Source organism: Vespula vulgaris, chromosome 1, assembly GCF_905475345.1.
Source record: "Vespula vulgaris chromosome 1, iyVesVulg1.1, whole genome shotgun sequence".
NCBI lineage: Eukaryota > Metazoa > Arthropoda > Insecta > Hymenoptera > Vespidae > Vespula > Vespula vulgaris.
This window is the reverse complement of record NC_066586.1, coordinates 15501215-15522083: the sequence shown is the minus strand read 5'-3', so window position 1 is coordinate 15522083 and position 20869 is coordinate 15501215. Positions and strand designations below refer to the sequence as shown.

Genomic DNA, 20869 nt, shown 5'->3' with positions numbered 1-20869 from the left:
TATCCGAGAGTAGTGTTATTAAACGGCTGCTATTTGCATTACGTTTCTCCGCCTTCGACGATGAGAATTTCAATTTTACGCGAAGATCAAGAGAAAGAGGAAGAGAGAAAGAGAGAGGGAGGGAGAGAGAGAGAGAGAGAGAGAGGAAGAGAGAGATAGAGATGGTACGATCGTCTGGCAATATACATAAAGAGGACTTTAATTCACTCGAAAGCACCTTCGAGATATTTATTTCCCGTCTAACGATGTTCCTGCTCTCGTTGAAATCGATAATTACCTTTTCACAATCATTTACTTCTCAATCGTACATTTTTATATTTTTCTGAACTCGAAATATACGAAACGAGTTTTAATTATAATTATAAGATTGTGTAATTAAATTCAAGCAAGAACGTTTAATACTCAAGAGAGAAACAGAGAGAGAGAAAGAGAGAAAACATGTATCGAAATGTAAAGACGATGAGGAGAAATGAAATAGATTGAAAACAAGGAAAAGAGGAAACTAAAAAAAAAAGGAGAAGATAAAATCGGAAGGGGAATAAACTCCAGGGGTTCAATCAGATAAAGTGCAGAAGCAGTATTGCATCCATAATCCTCTAGTCGTCGCGTCGACGTCTGGAACGCGTTTTCATCGTCGTCGGCCGAATGGAAAAGAATGCCACATTTCTTTTTTTCACATCGGAATTTCGATATTTCTATCCTCATGACATATTTCAGTAGTAGAATAACCGAATAACGATCGGATATGTATCGATCTTTTGAAATATTTAGATCCATTAAGAAAGCGACTTTAATTCTGTCTGTAAGAATCGCTCGTTTTCTACTCTGGTTTTTTTTTTTTTTGATCAATTATTTTAGGTCGAACGAAAACGAGACAATTTTCTTTTGTGTTTTTTCTTTTCTATTTTTTTTTAATTTATAACTTTTTTGTTACTAATATTTTGACATTAATCGACGGCCTGAAAGTAGGCAACACTTCATACGAAGACGATAATATACGCAACATTTTGCCTATTTTAGGGGCATATCAATAATTTTAATAGAAATTATAAAGATAACTCACATAAATCAATCTTATCGTACAAGTATCGAATAATGCATACATTCAGGAGTAAGAAAATTTTCCCGCGTATACGTGTGTGTGTTTTTACACACGACAAAGATCAAAGGAAAGTATGAAACGATGTAAACAAACGAGATCGAAGATGGCCATTCACTTGCAAACACAGGTCGTAGAAATAGTCGTGTAGGATAAGTCTGGCACGATGGTTTGACAAAGAGTAATGGATATAACGTGCCGACAACGGACCGTTCATCTTTGGAAAACGTTGAATAAATGTTTGGCCAAGAAGATGAATCCGAGAACGGCGGGAGTGGTTGTAGACGCGTTTGAATTCTTTCTCATTGCCAATTTACACTTAACCGGTTGTTTGAAGATGAGAAAAGAGAAGAGACATTTGTACCTTAGGATACAACTTGAAAAAGAGATAGACAGACAGACAGAGAGAGAGAGAGAGAGAGAGAGAAAGAGAAAAGAGAGAAGAATTGGAGCAAAGAAAAAACGACAGAATCGATATGTACTTAAAAAGTAGACTCGAGATAAAAATTTCAGATAAAATTCGAAATATTCCAAGTCCCTTTTCCACTCTCCCTTACAAATTTATTCCGTTAAACCGTTTCTACGGATACATTATTGGGCCTTGGCGATCTTGAAAGGAAACGCTTATATACATACATATATATCGAAGACATACTTCAACATGGATAGAACTATTCACCTTCTCTTTTGACATTTTGCCAAAGGTAGTAGATATGTACGATATTCTCAAAATGCTTGCGGTCGGTTCTTGCGAAGTATGCTTATGTTCGTTACAAAGAATGAGAAAAGGGGGATAAGGAAAAAAAAGAAAAAGAAAAAAAAAGGAAGAAGAAGAAAAAGAAGGAAGAGGAAAAGAGATACTAGTAAGCCAGAAAAAATAAGAGGATGGAAGAAAAAAGAAATGATAAATCCCAAGGAAAGTGGAAGAAGAACCGAAAGAGAGAGAGAGAGAGAGAGAAATGATAGTAGAGAAACATGAGAGGAAAAAAAATGCTCATAAAAGGCAAAAAGAGAAAGAGAGAGAGAGAGATGAGTAAGAAATAGAAAGATGAGAAGGGAATAGGATGAGGAAAGGCAAGATGGCGTCGAGTAGACGTGTCGGACCGAGTTATGAAACAAAAGGGTGGTGGTGCAACCGAGAACCTCTGCCACGTTACGTTCTTCCAAGGCGAAAGAGAAACTAAGTATGAGAAAAAGAAAGAGAGAGAGAGTGGCAAGAATAGTCGGAGAGGATCGAGGTAAAGGGTGAGGGCAAGCGCCTTCGAGGTGGTGGTACTCGTAGTTGGAATCTTAGGGCGCATTTCCATTTCAAATGCGCCGATACGATGAGAAGAGAGAAGAGTGAAGAGAGAAGAACAAGAGAGCTCCCTAGTGTTACCTATTCTCCCCACTACTTTATTCTCTCTATCTCTATCTCTATCTTTACCTCTCTCTGTCTCTCTCTCTTTCTCTTTCTCTTTCTCTGTATCTCCATTTCTCTCTTTCCAAAAGGCTTTCGCTTCGCTTGCATTCCCAACTACGATGCAATGCGATGCGGTGCAATTTCTACGACGTTCTCAGTCTTTCCTCTTTTCACTACGTTTCCTCTTTAGTTTCTCTCTCTCTCTCTCTCTCTCTCTCTCTCTCTCACTCTCTTTCTCTCTTTCTTCTTTCTCTTCGTCCGTCTCTTCGTCTCTTTTTTCTTTCTTGTCTTTCAGTCTCTTCTTACTCTTTTTATTACAGTCGTTGGGAACGAAACGCGATGCAATTTTCCGTAATGAAATGTTTCGCCTTTTCGGTCGACCGACTCAGACGACTTCTCAGACTGTATGGATGAACGGACATCTCGAGATGCTCCCTTCGTGAACGATTCGATGATTAGGAAACTGGATTTACAGAACGATGCTAATTTTATGTACTAGATCATCCCTACCTTTTTCACTTCCGTCTCTTTTTCTTTTTCTTTTTGTTTTTCTTCAGTTTCTTTTTTTTTTCTTATCTCGTCTTACAAAATATCAACAAAATAGTTCAATAAAATTTTTATACTTGTAATATCGTGTACGTGTACAGATACGATACTCGTAAATGTATCTTCCATAAAGAACATATAGAATAGCGAGCAAAATTTCAATTCAAACAACACACTTTCAATATATCTGTAGATTTTCTATATCTTTCAATACCTATCGTTTGTTGCAGAAAAAAAAAGTTGTAGAAAAAGAAAAGCGATATTTTATTTCATTCTTCGTCATTCCCATCGATCCGTAATCCTTTCAAAATTTTCTCCTTGCTCGTGGTATAGTAAATCAACGCTCTTTACCATCTTAAAACAAAAAAGAAAAAGAAATCGAAACAATCTTAATCGGATCTTAAGAAATTTATTCCAAACGTAAGAAACGTACTGCTCATTACTCTGTATGAAAAATATGTAAGAAAATAAAATGAAAACCTTGGATTTCAGATTCGACGTATCTCTTCTGTAATCCTCGATTATAACCATCAGTCAGAAAACACTAGGAGCATCATCGCGTGTTCTAATCTCTCGTTTAGCAGAGATCGGCTTTTATCCGGTGAATCGAGTCCAGCTCCTCTTTCCCTCCTTCATCCCTTCCCTTCTCTTCGGTTCTCTTCTCATTGGTTGGATGTTAAAATCCCACGTTAATTAGTTCGAGACGGTCGAGCTGGCTGAAAACTGTTTGTCTTACCCTTCTTGCTCGGTGATGCGGGAAGTAGACCGGCTAGCCAGCGGCGATAACTCGCACGATTGTTGTTTCAACCAGCTCCTCCTACTCGAAAGCGGTATTTCTCTTCGTTCTGAAGCTCTGGAATGGGATGGTTAAAAAGAGAGAGAAGGAGAGAGAGAGAGAGAGAGAGAGAGTGAGCGAGTGAGTGAGTGAGCGAGTGAGCGAGCAAGTGAGTGAGTGAGTGAACGAGCGAGTGAGCGAGTGAGCGAGTGAGCGAATGAGTGAGAGGGAGACAGGGTGAATCTAACGGGTGGGTGAGGTTCGAGCCGCAGTCGGTTAGCACCGAGGGGAGATGCCGGCACTTCTGCCGAGATCGCGTCGTGGGCACAGATGCGGAAAACTATCCCCATCTCCTCCTGGAAACTCAACTTTGCGCGTCCGGCACTCGAGCTTCGACCGTTTTCTCTTCTCCACCCTCCACCCTCTTCTTCTTCTTTCTTTCTATATATAGGTGTATATGTGTATGTATATATATATATATATATATTTCTCTTTCTCTTTCTCATAGAAAAACATTTTCAAAAAATATCTATATCTTCATCCCTTCTTCCTATACAAGAGATAAACCAATTTGGAACATCGTGTTAGACGACGAATCAATTATTAGATCAAACTGTCCTTACTAATTATTCCGATGTAGACTCATATATATATATGTATGTATGTATGTAGATATGTAGATACTTGTTACTGAACGTGATTGAAGCGTGAGATTATGAAACTGAATCGAACTGAACTGAAAATCGGTGAAACTGAAATCGGTGTTGTTTCATTTTAGAGCAATCGTGATATTTGAACTTCCTGATTTATTTCTTAATTATGTTTGAATTTTCTTTGGAATGCTGTTCGTTCGCTAAATATGATTTTTATTATCTTCTTTTTCTTTTTCTTTTCTTTTTTTTTTCGTTTTTATTTACATTAATTTATTCACAGCTCCGTGTCTCTCTTATTTTTAATACTTTTCTATCTTCGTTTTCCTTTCATTGTTTCTGCGTGGGAGGAATCAATTTGGGACATCGGGTTAGTTACGAATTAATTATTATATCAAACTGTCCTTGCTAATTATTCCAATACGTGTGTGTGTGTATGTGTATACATATAGTTACTATATAGTTAGTATCTATTCCATGATTGAAATATGGGATTGTGAAATTGAATGATGTCTGGTCAGTTTCAGTCTCGATTCGTTACCCGTTGTATATACATTTTTTGAGTGATCTATATCGATCGCTCTTGAATTTTATCAAATGAGATCTTTTGAAGTGAAATTTCTAACACGATATGGATACACGATTCAATTTTATTTCGAATACTATTATTTGTCTTTTCTTTACATTGAGCAACAGCTTATTCAGATATTCGTTGAATATACATATGCCTTATACATATACCTATACATATGCATAGCTATTCAGATACTTTCTACAGAGAGCACGCTTTTTCAAAAGGTAATTCATCTAAACCAACATTCATTCTTGTTTTCTACACAATTTTTCAAGTGCATACATATATACATATAAATACACATATACACGCATAAATATATATATATATCTACTTATTTGTGGTTTGAAACATCGTTGAAAAGTCAATTTATTAGTCGTTATAAACTTTCAACTCCGTTTATGATACTCCTCTTTTTTTTCATTTTATTTTTTTTTTTTTACTTTCTCTCTCTCTTTTTTTCTCTCTCTCTCTCTCTTTTTCTCTCATCCCTCGTTCGTTTACATTTAAATATAACGTCTTCGACTATCGCCACTCGCTAATGGTATGTTGATTTTACGAAGAAACAAACTTGCAGTTTATTCATTAATTAAACTTCTCGACAGCCATTTAGTATTTACGTGCTGCTCGACCCATCCACCTTTCATTAGTTTCATTCGATGCTCTTTCTCTTTCTATTCCACTTCTACTTTCTACCCCTTTCTCTCTCGCCGTTACTGCTTTTTTCCCCTTTTTCCCCCCCTTTTTTTTTTTCTTTATCGAGTGGTAAACTGGCTGGTACTTTCACGTTCGATCCTATATACTCTTTTTTTCTTCTTCATCCGATTGCAAATCTATTTATTTATCTCTTTTTTCCTATCTCTCTCTCTCTCTCTTTTTTATTTCATTATTTAATATACGTTCAATCGATATCATGGAAAGATCGATCATAAATTGGATTAAAAATCTTTTGATCTGTTTAGAGCATTAAGACGACAACGATAACGATAACGACAACGATAACGTTAATAATATAGTAGAACTATAATTAATTAATTTCTATGTTGAAATGAGATCTATGAGACAGTTGGTTTCGAGATTAATTAGTAAACCTCTTAAGCACGTCACTAAAACGTACTTCCTACGATTTGTCTTTTACTTATTAATAATACATGTATAAAACTTGCGTAATATAATGATCTATATATATATAGATCAATATATATATATATATATATATATATATATATATATATATATATATATATGCTTAACGTAGAAAAAAAGAAAAATGCTATTATGATGGTACGTTGAAAATACATTCGGACAATGAAGAAAATTCATTTCAAATCGTTTTCAGTCTGATTAAAAAGATTAAATCGGATACTGTTTTTCATTATAAAACATTAAATATATGGAATGAGATTTTATAAATTTTATTCGTTTCTATACACGCGCGTATGTACATCTAGATGCGTGTGACACGTGTCTGTCATAAATTCGATAGATGAAAAAAAAAAGTGAAAAAACAGCCGATAAAAAATTCTGGTTAATTTTGATTTCTTTTAAAACGAATTTCTATGTTACTTTGAATGTTTTTTTATTCCTCTTTTTCTTTTTTTTTCTTCCTTTCCTCCATCAACCTCGGGTTACTTTAATCATATCGCAATTTATTTTCTCTATATGAATTAAAGATACCAAGCAGTCTTTTTCTGTCTATCTGTCTCTCTCTCTCTCTCTCTCTATATATATATATATATATATATATATATATATATATATATATATATATTTGGAAATTTTTTCAGCCTCGATGAAATGGTTTTTCTCGTGAAAATTAGTACGCTACGAAACGAGTAGTTACGAGTGTCGGATTCATTTCACTTTACATATATAATCGACGGGATATGAAATCTTTTTTATTCTTTTATTTTATTTTATTTTATTTTATTTCATTTCATTTCATTTTTTCTCTCTCTCTCTCTCTTTTTTCCTTCTCTCTTTTACTATCTCTTTTTTTTTGCCGTTTTCTCCCATACTTGCGAACGAATGATCGAACGGACGAAAAAATAATTCGATAAAGGGGCGTTCAATTTTTTTGGTTCGACGATTCGTCGACGTGTAATAGTTAGAAACAGAGATATCTCGAAACTTTCCGTACCGTTCCCTTTTTTATCATCGTCGCCGTAAGCTTAGATAGATAAGGTCTAACAAGGTAAAGAAGGAAAATCTTGGGATAGCTTGGAATTCTTCCTTTTAAAGTCACCAAACTAGATTTCCCCTTATCTCGATGTACTAAACAAGTTGATCCTCAATTTAGCTTGAATTCGATTAGATCGAACGTAAGTTCCTAAGACAGAATTCAAAAGCCACCGGATCCCGATAGTCGTAGTTAAAATCTATCGAATAGAAAAGGGTTGCACGATTTAAGGGTGGTAAGGGGCTTGTTCCGTGGTATAGGATATAGATGAGGGCTGATGTAGGGGGTGCTACGAGACCAAGTCAAACGGAATGGACGATTTCGTATCAAGGAGAGCGAATACTGTTTCAGCTCGGAAGCGGCCAATATTGAAACACCCTGAGTAAACAGAGTTTGTTTTCGATTTCGCCATTCGACGATGAAAGCAACGAGTTGGTAGGGTGAAACCGAAATAAAAAAAAAAAAAAAAGAAATAGAAAAAGAGAAAAGAAACAAGAAATGTTTGAAATTTAAAAAAAAAAAAAGGGAAGGATATTTTTATTAAATGTTTATATTTCATTCAATCTATGCAAAGTAAACTAAGGATAATAATAATAAAAATAAAAAAAAAAGGAAGATAATAATAGTAATAATTCACGAATATTTATAAAGTGATAGTATTTCTCTGTGACGACTGAATGGAGAAAAAATTATTATAATACTATTAATCTAAGAATTAAATTTGTACGAACTGGCAGTACATAAATGAACATACTTCATATAAAAAAAGAGAGAGAGAGAGAGAGATAAGTCGTAAAAAAAATTAAACAATAACGAAAAGGAAATAATTCGCAGATAAGAGAAAGAGAGAGAGAGAGAGAGAGAGAAAGAGAGAGGAAAAAGAAAAAAAATGATGTAAATCGTATAAATGAAAAAGAGGTAAATGTCGAGTCCTCTTCCGTGGTCCCGAGAGTATGGAAGTTCCCTCAGGAAAGGAGAAAGGATAAACGGATGTCCTGTTTCAGGACGGACGTCGATGGCACTGCAACGTTACGCTGACTGTCCCCGAGCATTCAACGGGACTTTGTCCTTTTTATAGCTTTCGTATCTTCTCGAGACCTCTCTTCTTTCTCCTCTTGCTCCTCCTCCTCCTCCTCTTCATTCTCCTTCTCCTCCTCATCCTCCTTTATTCTTCCTCGTGCTTTCACCACATTTTAAAGTCTCCTTGCGCAATTTTTCGGTCAGCCAAGTCACGTACGTCATCGTGGCTGGCCAGTACCGTTTCGTCTTTTATGACTCACCTTGGGACACTGAGTGGTAAGAAGAATTTATTATCGGCCTTATAACGGTATAGGACGTTGTCCTTTCTTATTTGAAAACTAACACTTGTAAAGAATACTTAAGTTATTTCTTTTTTTCTTTCTTCTTCTTCTTCTTCTTTTTCTTCTTCTTTTTTTTCTTTCTTTCGTTCTTTTTTTTCTTCTTCTTTCTTTAATTTCTTTTTTGAATTTTTTTATCATTTTTTTTTCAAAATCAGATGGCAAAATACATTACCAAGTTATCAACAACGATACGATCCTAAAATATCACGGATCTCGAGGATCGTTTAACTGTTCTCGATCGTTAAACGATCCACGATGAAACTCTAGAAAAACTCGATGTAAAACTTTGCCGTAGCGGCCAGCCAGAACGGATTCTAAAGCCAACCCTCTCGTTCCACTCTCGACTTTACCGGAGAAACTTTTAATCGATATGCATTTCAAATTATTTGTTCCATCAGAAAGAAAAACAAGAGATGAGAGAGAGAGAGAGAGAGAAAGGGAAAAAAACAAGAGTATCGTGTTCACAAAAAACGATTATAGAAGTCGAAAAGAGAGATAGATTTTTTCATTCTTTTTTTTTAGTATTTTCAAGAGAAACGATAACAATGACTCGTGATATTTCGCAATTTTAAAAATGCTTCGTGCGAGATCATAAACACAGTTTGTTTACCCTTCTCTCATCCCATAAACAAACTTAAAATAAAGTAGTAGCAGTGCTATTATAGTATGGTGTATGCAGTTATGAAAAGAAATGGAGATGGATGGACGACACTCATCAAATCGTTTGGATTTGGATCATAAAATATTGTTGAGTGTTTATTAAGCGTTAACGAACACGAGGATACGTTACATTGACAAGTGTTTATTCAGCATTAAACTGACACGTGTTACAAATGGGAAGCTAATGTTTAACTGTACGTTAACCTAATTCCATTGTACATAGAAAGTTAGCGTCAACTGTCTGATCTAACACAATATTATGAGTTCTCAATTGAAAGAACGAAAAGATTAGAAGACATTAATCTTCTTATCTTTTTATAATCTTTTCTATAATTTCTTTTATCATGGTGCAGAAAAAAAGAGAAGACGAAGACAAGACTTCAAATTGAAGTAAATTTTTTTCTTAAGAATATATAGAAAAATAAGTGTAACTGTAAATATAAAATTTGTTATAAATTTTATACGAAATTGAGCAATATCTTATCTTATAAAATAATCTTATAAAAAAAAATATATATATAAATACTAATACGGTACTCTACCTCTCTCTCTCTCTCTCTCTCTCTATATATATATATATAGTACTCAAAGATTATCTATCATCCCATCCATAAATACCAGACCAATCGAAAACTTTGAAACGATCCCAAATCGATCTTTACTAAAAATTAAAAAAGAAAAAATAAAAAAAACAAAAAGAAGAGTGAAAAAAAGAAAAAGAACAACAACAATAACAAAAGAGAAATAAAGAAAATACTAATAGAAAATATCAACAGAGCTTGCTATTGTTTGAGACGAATCCTAGACTGGCATAGATATTCGCTATTGGTGTTTACGCTACGCGTTAAACCCCTCGCACCGAGCATTAACTCGATCCCGCACCGAAGCCGCACATCGAGGGGTCTAAAGCCCCGTAAGCATTACACTCACCAACCCCTTCTCCCGACAAACTTGTACAGGGGATGGACGTACACGTGTACACGTACAACCTCGGCTCTTGGCTCGTCGCGGAAAATCGTCTACACGCTAGAGCTCGCCGCAACGATTTATCTGCTGGCTCTGACGTACGTGTAATTGCCTCTTTCGATGGGGCCGAGATTATGTGAGATTGAGTCGATTGGAAATCGCGTCGATCCGACAAAAACGAATCATTGTTGTCGCGTTAAATTTCTCATGCTTTACGATTTATCTTTCTTTTTTTCTTTCTTTCTTTTTTTTTTTTTTTTTTTTTTTTTTTTTTTAATATTTTTTGTTGGTTGTTTTTTCTTTTTCTTATTTCTTTTTTCTTCTCAAATCGTTAGATTGGATCACTTTAACGATAATGGCGTAATAATTATGATGATTATATTTTTATATACATATATATTTAATAATATTAAGTTAAAAAAGTAAGATTTAATATTTCCAAATTTCATATTTTATACATTGTAAGTGTATTATTAAATTTGAAGATAAATTAGATTAAATCAAAAAAAAAGTAAATGTTATTATATATAATATTATTAAATATATATATATATTACTACAGTATTTTTTGCTAACTTAAGAATATTAATACTATAGTAAAAATACATACATACTCACTACATTATTCGTAGAAAACAAAAGAATATATATATTACTTATGGAAAATAATATTTTCAATTTAATTTAATTTACTTTAATTTAATTTTATAAAAGAAAGAGAAAAAAGAATTATACATATATCAGTTATGAAATGTATAATTCTGAATTTTATTCACTTTGTATTTAATTTAACTTTAAAAATAGAAAAAAGAAAAACAATACGAAAATTTCTCGATCTTAATTTAAACAAATATTCTTTTTCCGTAACGCGTTATAAAGGGAGAACTTGGCACACATCCCAATGTTCTTGTTTGAGCTACATGTGCACCTTTATTCATTGTAGTTCTGGTGGTCCCCCAAAATTTGCCATACCATACGTTTCGTGGTTATGACTTTAACAGAACTTAATTTTATCGAAATAAAACGTACGCTATGCATAAAAGACAAAAAAGTACGAATTTGATTTAATTTTGTAAAGGAAAAAATTTAAATATTAAATATTTAATATTATATATTCGCTCGTGCTATCTATATGGTCTTATAAAAAAAACAAAAAAACAAAAATAACAAAATATTTATTACGACACGTTTATTACACGTTTTGTCTCACTCTCAGAGAGAGATTACAAAAACCTAAACCAGGGAGCATGTCTCGAGTTATCTACAACACTCTAACTCAACCGCTCATTCTCACTTACATACTAAATGTAACATACCTAACGTTTTGCTCTACATATCTATCGTTTTTCTATGATTTACTATCATGACTATTAATTATTGCATAATATAACTAAGACAAAAAGTACTAGTAAGTACGTATTAATATATTGTATATACTCATAATAAAAACATACCGAGTATTTTATCATTTCCACGTAAAATACGTTTGCTCTGGTTTGTAAAGTTGGAAAATTTTTTTATAACGTTACAAATATTATTATTATTAACGTCCGTTATAAAGTTATAGAAATGTTTAAAAAAAAATTAAACAAATGTAAAATAATCGAAAGTAATAATTATTATGTTGTATTAAGGGAACGAGTATAAATGAGAGAACATGTCATATTCATTGAAAAATAACTTCAAAACTTCAGAACTGTCAAAGTCATTTTGTTCATAACATTTGTCCGTGACGACTTAAACTTGTTTATCTGACGATCGGACGTACAAGGAAAATTAAATTATTTGATATCAAACAGTTGAATCGTTAGTTTGACAATTGCATGATTATTTTCCAAGTTTAATATTATATATAACTTTCACGAAAATTCTAAAAATTCTCCATATTTCCTCGTTTAAACCTTCAACTTTAAAACGAAACGTTTTTCATTGAAATCGGTCAAGAATTATGTCTGAATATATTTCTAGCGTAAACCATTATAAAAGCTGGGTTAATGAACAGCCTTATTAGCAAAAATTTAATTAGATATATATGTATATATCATTCTTATGTTTAATTATTATTATTATTATTATTATTATTATTATTATTTTTATTATATAAAATTACAATCTTCAAAATTGTTATTACATTATTATTAATAACTTCATAAATAATTTTATTATATAATAATGAATAACTTATATTGTATAAAAATAATCTTTATTTATTTTACATACAACACAGCGAGTATATTAAAAAAGATGTTGCCTTTCTGATTTTGATTTTTCCAAAAATATCAAAATATACGATACAAAACCGATTTAACATTCGTTCGGGACTTGTTTGATAACCTTAAATCAAAATTCTCCTCGTATCGAAAAGGACCATTCTAATCTTACGGAAAATCCTATAGGATTGTCCTACAGGATAAGGGATAGTACATACATACCAAGGGTGTGGGCAAACTCAACGAGGTATATCTATACATCTATATACTTACATATATATATATATATATATATATATATATATATATTCATACATACATACATACATATTTACGAGATGCAGGTACACTAGGGAAGCTATGAACGCGATACGTTGACTGAAGCTTAGCTATGGCAAAGGATTACGATATCGTTGAACTGAGATATGTTCTATACAATGTTACTTCTCTCTCTCTCTCTCTCTCTCTCTCTCTCTCCCTCTCTCTTTTCTGCTTGGTCCATACCCTCCTGTGGTTTCACCACCTGTCATAACTATACTTTCACGTATTCTCATTCCACTGACAAGAAAGTGTAAGAGAGAGAGAGAGAGAATTTCTACGTTTCCTCTCGAATTGTTCGAATTTAGACAGACACCCTACTCAAGACTCGGAAAGGAGAATCATGAGTAGATACTGTTAAGTTAACCGTCAAACCATCTACACACCACTACATCGATACCAAACTCTCTATATAGGATTTCTAAGCTACCTTGTAAAATCTTCTTCCCACTCGTGTTTTCATGCTTTCTACTAAATTCTCTCTTTCTCTTTCTCTTCCTCCCTCTGTCTTTTTCTCTGTTTCTATATCTATATCTTTCTATCTATTTATTCTTTTTTTTTTTTCAACGACATGGAAAAACTCGATTTCACGAGAGAGACTTTTTTCAAGCACATTCGTTTCGTTGAATAATTTCGACGAATTTTTCTACGCCACGTTAATTAAATGATTCTCTAGAAATCTTTCCTTTTTTCTTTTTCTTTCTTTTTTTTTTCTTTTTTGTTTTATGAATACAAAGAAAAAATAGGTCGGTCTAATTATTTCATTAGTGTATTATCGTATCACTTTCCCAAGTACTTTTTTTATAATTTTATATACATTGTATTTATACAGGTCGATGATTTAATTTAAAAATAGGGAAAGGAAAAAGAGAAAAGAATATTATTGTGATAGATATTATATACATACGTCGATCGGCTTAGTCCGCTCTCTGATAAATTAATTTTACGGTCTTTTTTATGAGATTACATCTTAGTTTACCAAGAGAAAGCGGACAGACACGTCAGAGATAATTTGAAGTCGTATGATACTTTTAGACGCATATATTCGTATGGGGCTTCTCGTGTCAAGGGATCGAGTATGTCCATCGTGAAACCCCATACAGAACGAAGAAGCCCTCGTGAATTATCTGTCAACCATCAGGGGTCAGAAGATATGTTTGCGAGAGAGAGAAAGAGAGAAACAGCTTTTCCACTAAAGTTACATTATTCTATATTTTAGTCCCTTACAACTTTAGTGTTATTACATCTATATCCGAATTTCTTAATTTTATGTAATGAAAGAAGAATTCATTATTTGTTCTATATTCAGAAATATTTGTATCTTAAGTATACTTCGAGTATTTTAATATTTGGCTAATAAAAAGATTCTCTTTAAAAGTTATTAAAAATATAATTAAAATTATCTGTATTTTATTATTATATATATGTAATATATAATATATAATATATAATAATTAAATATAAATACAATATATATATACATATATTATATTATATTAAATATAAATATTATATATATACACCAATATATATTAGTATCTTGTTTATTAATTCTAGAAAAGAAAAGAAAAGAATTTCTTTTTCAACGATTAATAAATAAACAAGAAAACAATTCGAACAAATAAGATGTCTCTTCTAATTTCTCGATTATATATTATTATTATCTTAAAACAGAGGATCGACTTCGTTTTAGAAAAACAGAGACAGAGATAGAGAAAGAGAAAGAGACAAAAAGAAAGTTTCAGAGAAAGAACATAGAAAGAACTTTGCCATTTTCGATTCGATACTCTCATCGTGAAGAAACCACGAGAAAGATTCGGTTCTTGGAAGATCGTAACGAGTAAATGATTCGAGACGAAGGTTCACAATATAAGGTTCCTATGTTCTTTATCTCTCTTTCTCTGACAATGTTTGTATCGTTGGTCGATCGAAAAAGGATGAGAGTAGACTTTTCGCAATGGTAAGAGGGATCAGACAGGAAGGAAACGAGAGAAAGAGAGGAAAAAGTAGAGAGAAAGTTTGATAATGGCGTCGAAGAAAAGTTTTCCTCGGATTTGTGCACGTGTTTCGTGAAAATCGCGGGACTTTTCTTCTCGGAGCTTCACGATCGAGCGCTTCCGTTTGTTTTTTGTCGCCACGACAGAAGCTCGCGGGAGCTTTGAGTGGAAAGTCGCTTGAAAAGCGCTTGCGACCGCTGTAATGTCTATCACTATCTATCTATCTATCTATATATATATATATATCTTTCTCTCTTCTACGATCTAACATTTCCCGTCTCGTTCCAACCTAGATTAAAGTATCGTACTAACCCGGCCGCGTTTGAATAATTCAGAACGAAAGTTTTCCCCGTGTTACGAAAGCTTCTTCCCACCATTACTCCCTTCCACAACGTGTTTGTGAAATTTTCGATTCCTCTATACGTTACAGCTAACCTAACGTGAACTCATCGTGAGCTCACTTATTTCATATACTTTTTTTCTTCTTGTCTCCTTTTTTCTTTTTTGTTTTGTTTTTTCCAGGATTCGCACTGATGAGGATCGTCGAGGTTTACAAGGAGATCCATGAGCAAGAGATGAACATTGTAAGTAATTTCTTTTTTTTTCCCTTTATCATACATTTTCTTATTCTTCTAAGCTTTTTCGATAATGGAAGTAAGATCGATATTGAGGGATAGGAAGAGAAAAAAGGAGGAGGAGGGAGAGTAAGGGGTGGAAAGACAGAAAAAAAGAAGGAGGGAGAAAAAGAGGAATCCATTAGGAGCTTTTCTGAGTGAGAAAAACTGTAGTAATATTTGTCATATGGGAAAGATAAAAAAAAGAAATAATATATTCGATAAGAGAACGTACAGTAAGAGATCCTTCTTATCGATGTAAGAGGAGACAAATCGTTTCTGTTTTTGCTTAGGTGAGTCTTTTCTTTCCAACGATTTCAAATTCGTAATTCATATTTATGCACTTTCTGAATTATCGAATCTGAAGATCGGTTTATCTTCTTCCTCTCGAGCCAACGAGATGAAACCAAACGAGACGATTGGATTTTACAGAAAAGAAAATAAAGAAAGAAAATAATGTAAAGAAGACGAAGGAGAGAAACAAGAAAAAGAAGAAGAAGAAGAAGAAGAAGAAGAAAAGATAGGAATGGAGAAAGATCGAGCGTTTGAATTATTTAACTAGACCACCTTGGTCGGACGCAATTAAAACTACAAAGATTTATGTGAATCGTGCGAGAGAACGAGATACCGAAGAAGAAAGAGAGTAAAGGAGGAGGAGGGTTGAGAAAAGGGGAGAGAGTTCCACGAGAGGGGAGATGAATTGTGAAAGAAGGAAAAAAGAAGCTTGGTTGGAATATTAATCGAAAAGTTAAAAGAGGTTCCGACATATATATATATATATATATATATATATATATATATACATATGTATGTATATATGATGTATGTACGTAAATATGTGTATGTGTGTATATATACAAAACAATAACATACAAAAATGTATATATCTCAAAAACGATGAATTTTGCAAACTATGTTTACAAAGACTTTTTCATTCATGATAATGTGTTCTATATATAAATATTGAATTAATTTTTTTTTTAACACCCTGTACATTCTTTCTTTTTTTATTTATACATACAAATATACATACGTACATGCACACATATGTACATATAATATATATATATATATATGTATGTATATATGTATATATATGTATATATACGTCTCCTCGGCTCATCTCCGGTCGCACAAAAGTCCACGGAAAACTCTTTGATCCTCCCCGTTTATAGATCTCACCCTCGAGGACAACGCAACGCGTTACACACGATCCGTTTGAAGCTTGAATTCCATTCGGATTCGAGCTAACGAAACACGATTTTTCCAGAGTTGCAAGGAATTCCGAATGAGTATCGTTACGAGGAATCATATTTCTCTTTTCTACTCTCTGTTCTCTCACGCACCCCGATACCCATCACCTTCACCCTGTTCTCCCTTTCACTTCTCTCTCTCTTTCTCTCTTTTCTTCATTCTCTCTTTTATACACATATGTACATCACATTCTCAAATACTTAAATTCTCGACGTACCGAACGATTGATTTATTATATCCGTAATTACGTTCTCTTCCTTCAGAAGAAAATAAATAAATCTATGCCGATTATAATCTTTCCTTGATCTCAATTTTTCTTGAATGATAAAGTAAGAGAGAAAGAGAGAGAGATAGAGGAAGAGAAAGATAGAAAGAAAGAAAGAAAGAAAGAAAGAAAAATTCCTCGTCGTAAAAGAACTTACTTACAAAATTCTTTGGCACGATCCACCCTCTTATCGTCTAGTTCGAGTTTATAACTCCCTCTCTCTTTCTCTCTGTTTCGTGACTTGGAAGAAAGGTAAAAGAAGAATAGTAGTGGTTGTATTCGTGATGGTGGTGATTGTGGTGGTAGTGATGGTGTGAGGAGAGGGGTGCTATGGGGGGTAAAAACGCCACGCTTCGTTGCGATAACAACGCCGGTGTTATAGCACGACATTACGAAACTCCGAGTATGACATTGGCTCTAAGCTTATACTTTGTAGGGGAATGAAACGAGCGCGTGTACAGAACGAACGGCCACCATCGTCATCGTCGTCGTTGTGTCGTCGTTTTCATCGTCGTATTCATCCTAGTCGTAGTCGTCGTAGTCGTCGTAATCGTCGAAGTAATAGTTGAAAGAAGGATAGAAAATGTTGTTCGGTAGCGCGAGGAACTCTTTCCTTTTGCGATATACGTCGTTTTTCACTCGTTCAAATCGTATCTAGGACTGTTATTTGTTACGTGAGTCTAACCACCGACTTCCTTTACTACCAGTCGTAAGCGTTACTCCGGCGAGAAAACGGTTATTATTATCGAGAAACCTCGATTTGAATTTCCGAACGTGCACGTTGGAATTTTACGAACGATCGGTCTGAAATCCGTAAATGCAGTTGCGGTTACATAACTTCTCTCTCTCTCTCTTTTACTCTCTCTTTCTGTTTGTGTGTGTGTGTGTGTTTCTGTCTTTGTCTCTATTTCTCCATTACTCTTCATCTATCTCTATACCAGTGGTTTCTCTCTATTTTAAATTACTCTGGAATGGCATGTTCTCGTTACGAATTTCACTCGAGTAACGCGATGCCGAGCATTTCCGAACATTTCCGCGGTTGTTTGTCCGAATCGATATTATTATATTTATTCTAAATGTAACCCTCGAGAATTTATTGCCCCGTTTAATATTAATTATAAATCACTTAATTATATTATTTGATACTCTTCCAATTTTTGCGTTAAGCCTGTAAATTTATATATACGAGTCTCTGTATATGTATATATGTGTGTGTGTGTTTATAGCGCCTGTATTTATGCAACACTTTGTGCGTGTATACACATATATATGTATGTATACAGCGCCTGTATATATGCAACACTTTGTGCGTCGTCGATAACGTCGCTACCTACCGCCATTTATCAGTAAGTTACTTTCAAACCTCGTACGATATGCAATAATTATGTACGAAGTTGTTTCTTACCTATCATACAACCAAGTACAAGTTTCTTGCTGATAAATGGAGCTGACTAAGTCAGAAACTAAATAATTATCGACGTTATGTCCCAAGTATCAATATCTATTTTCAAAGGAATAATGCAATAAGAAATAATTTCTAAACGATCAATCGATTATTAGATTACGATCGAACATCCACGTAACTCGTTGTATATGATCAACGTGTCAAATCCGTTCAAATTTTTGTTCCGATATTTTCTTCTCTCGAAACTTCATATATTCGATGGTGAAAAAGATATGATAAATCTTTCAACTAGACACGGACGCTTCGGTACCACGTGCATTTCTCTGAACGTAGTTATACTATGCGAAACTCGGAATTGCATTGTCTCCAGTATTCTCAATTTCAGTCCTCCCATTTTTCTGTCTTACTATCTAGGGCTTAGATATAATCCAAAAGGTCGTCCGTTAGAATTCATAGAGAATCCTTTCTTTACGATAACCTCGTGGTACGATTCCACTTTTTTTTCTACCTTATATTCAACGTCATCTCGTAAAAATAAAAAAAAAAAGAGAGAGAAAAAAGAAAGAAAGAAAAAAAGACAGAAAAATCCTATTTCCAATCACCGGCATAGATAAAAATTCGAATAAAATTGGGATTAGAATGGGCAAAAGAGAATCGAGGAGATTGGGATAAATTATTCATGAAAATATTTGAATAAATAATTTTGATTCTCAACGAGAGCATAATCAAAAAGAGAAATGGATAATGAAAAAAAAGAAAAGAAAAGAAAAGGAAGAAAGAAAGAAAGAAAGAGAAAAATAAAGAAAAATACAGAATTAAAGAATATGAATCATATGCATCGATCAAATAATGCCCATTAAAATTTTTTCATAAGATTTCTTTCGAAAGGATTTAGATCGAATCAGATTAATCTTCTCGAAATCTTTATAAAACGAAAAAAAAAATTTCGTGCCTTAGGAAGACGTAAAAAATTTGTCAATCTGTTCTTTAAAGTAACATGCGTAATATTATACGAACTATCTTCTCTGTAACTCTCTTCCTCTTTGTAAATTCGAGTCTATCGCTTAAAAGAGCCTACGACCCTTCGAAGGCAAACTTTTCGATACATTGAGCCTAGATGGTAGTACGAATACCTATTAAACGGATTGTTTTCAACCCTTTCGTCGGAGCAAGTTCTACGCATACATAAACTCTCGTTTCTTCGCATACGTTCGGAAAATTTCCCAACGTATTTTCGTAGATACCTATGCTTCTTCGTTAGCTATCCCTTATTTGCATTTTAATGAATATTCATGAACGATGAATTATCCATCAAAGTCAAAGTTCTTTCCCACGAAACGACAAAGATCTATTTCGAATTTTTGCGAACCACCGTAATTCCGATTGCCGACATGTTTTTATCTGATTATCAGATTTAAACAAACATTATTTTCGTACGTTTCTACAAAGAAAGAAGAAGAAGAAAAGGAAAAAGAAAATTGGCTCCCATCCAGACTGGACTATTCGACGAGAGGGAAAACGATCGTAAAATAAGAACGAAAGGAAAAACAAAAAGAAAGAAAAAGTGGAGTAGAGGTTAACGCTTATTCGGCAAAATGTGTAGATCCGTCATTAATTTATGGACGCATTCGTCTTGTCGATGGTTATTCTCTCTATCTCTCTCTCTGTTTTTTTTTTTTGCACAGAGCATGCAACGGAAAAGATAACCAAACCGAACGTCAGATTCGTTCGTTATCGTTCGTTATCGTTCGTTATCGTTCGTGACTTATGGCATGAGAATGGCGAGTGAAGAATAAAAATGAAAAAGAGAGAGAGAGAGAGAGAGAGAGAGAAAACACCATGCTTGAAAAACGTTCGAATAATAAAAGATACTCTTAATCAGCTGTATAGATCTCTCGTAGTCCGTGTTTTAGTCCTTTTATGGCATTGAATTCATCGACAAATAATATCAGTGTGAAAGAGCGTGAACGATAAAAGAGTGAAAGAAAAGAAAGAAAGAGAGGAAGAAGGGGTTGTTATGTACAAAGCAGGAAGGGCACCCTCGTACCAACCAAGCAACGTATTGAAGACTTTTACGGTAGTATGGCCCACCTCTTTTTCATTGTGTTTGCTCTATTCGAGTATTTTCTAATCTACCACTATGTACGTAGAGGTATCTGGAAAAAGGGAGCGTGAGCTCTCGGTCTCTCATATTTTTCGATTGGCCCTTTGAACGAGACGCCCTTGTCTAGAAAAGGGTTCGAAAGCTAAAGCTCCCGTCAGTTCTATGGATTTGATTCGCACATTGGATTCTTCCTTTTCTGTCGAATCAAACGGCTTCTACTGTCTTTTCCCGTCTTCTTCTTATTCTTCTTCGTTCCTTTAAACGTTCTTTCTAAAAAGACATTTACTTTCTCTCGCGTTTACTTTTTCTCATTTCTTTTCTTGTTGCCTTCTTTCCTTTTTTTTTATTTCTCTCTTTCTCTTCTTGCGATCGAATAACTTTAAAATATTTTCTTTTTTTTTTTTTTTGTTGTCTACAAATGTCGAAGATGTTTTTTTTTTTATTGTTTCTTCTTATTTTTTTATTTTAAACAATTCCACGTAACAGGAAC

The 20869-nt window shown here is 33.7% G+C and overlaps 1 protein-coding gene across 9 annotated transcripts in view; it reads left to right on the top strand.

Moving 5' to 3' along the window:
* LOC127061766 (GATA zinc finger domain-containing protein 14-like) overlaps window positions 1–20869 on the top strand; it is a 148947-nt gene that overhangs the window by 108014 nt on the left and 20064 nt on the right. For 8 of the 9 annotated variants that reach the window (XM_050989150.1, XM_050989114.1, XM_050989104.1 and 5 more), the window contains one exon: window positions 15260–15321. The exons of the other annotated variant lie outside the window; for it this stretch is intronic. In XM_050989150.1, coding sequence (XP_050845107.1) covers window positions 15260–15321 — 62 coding nt within the window. The remainder of the gene's footprint in view (window positions 1–15259; window positions 15322–20869) is intronic. 9 annotated transcript variants of the gene reach the window in all.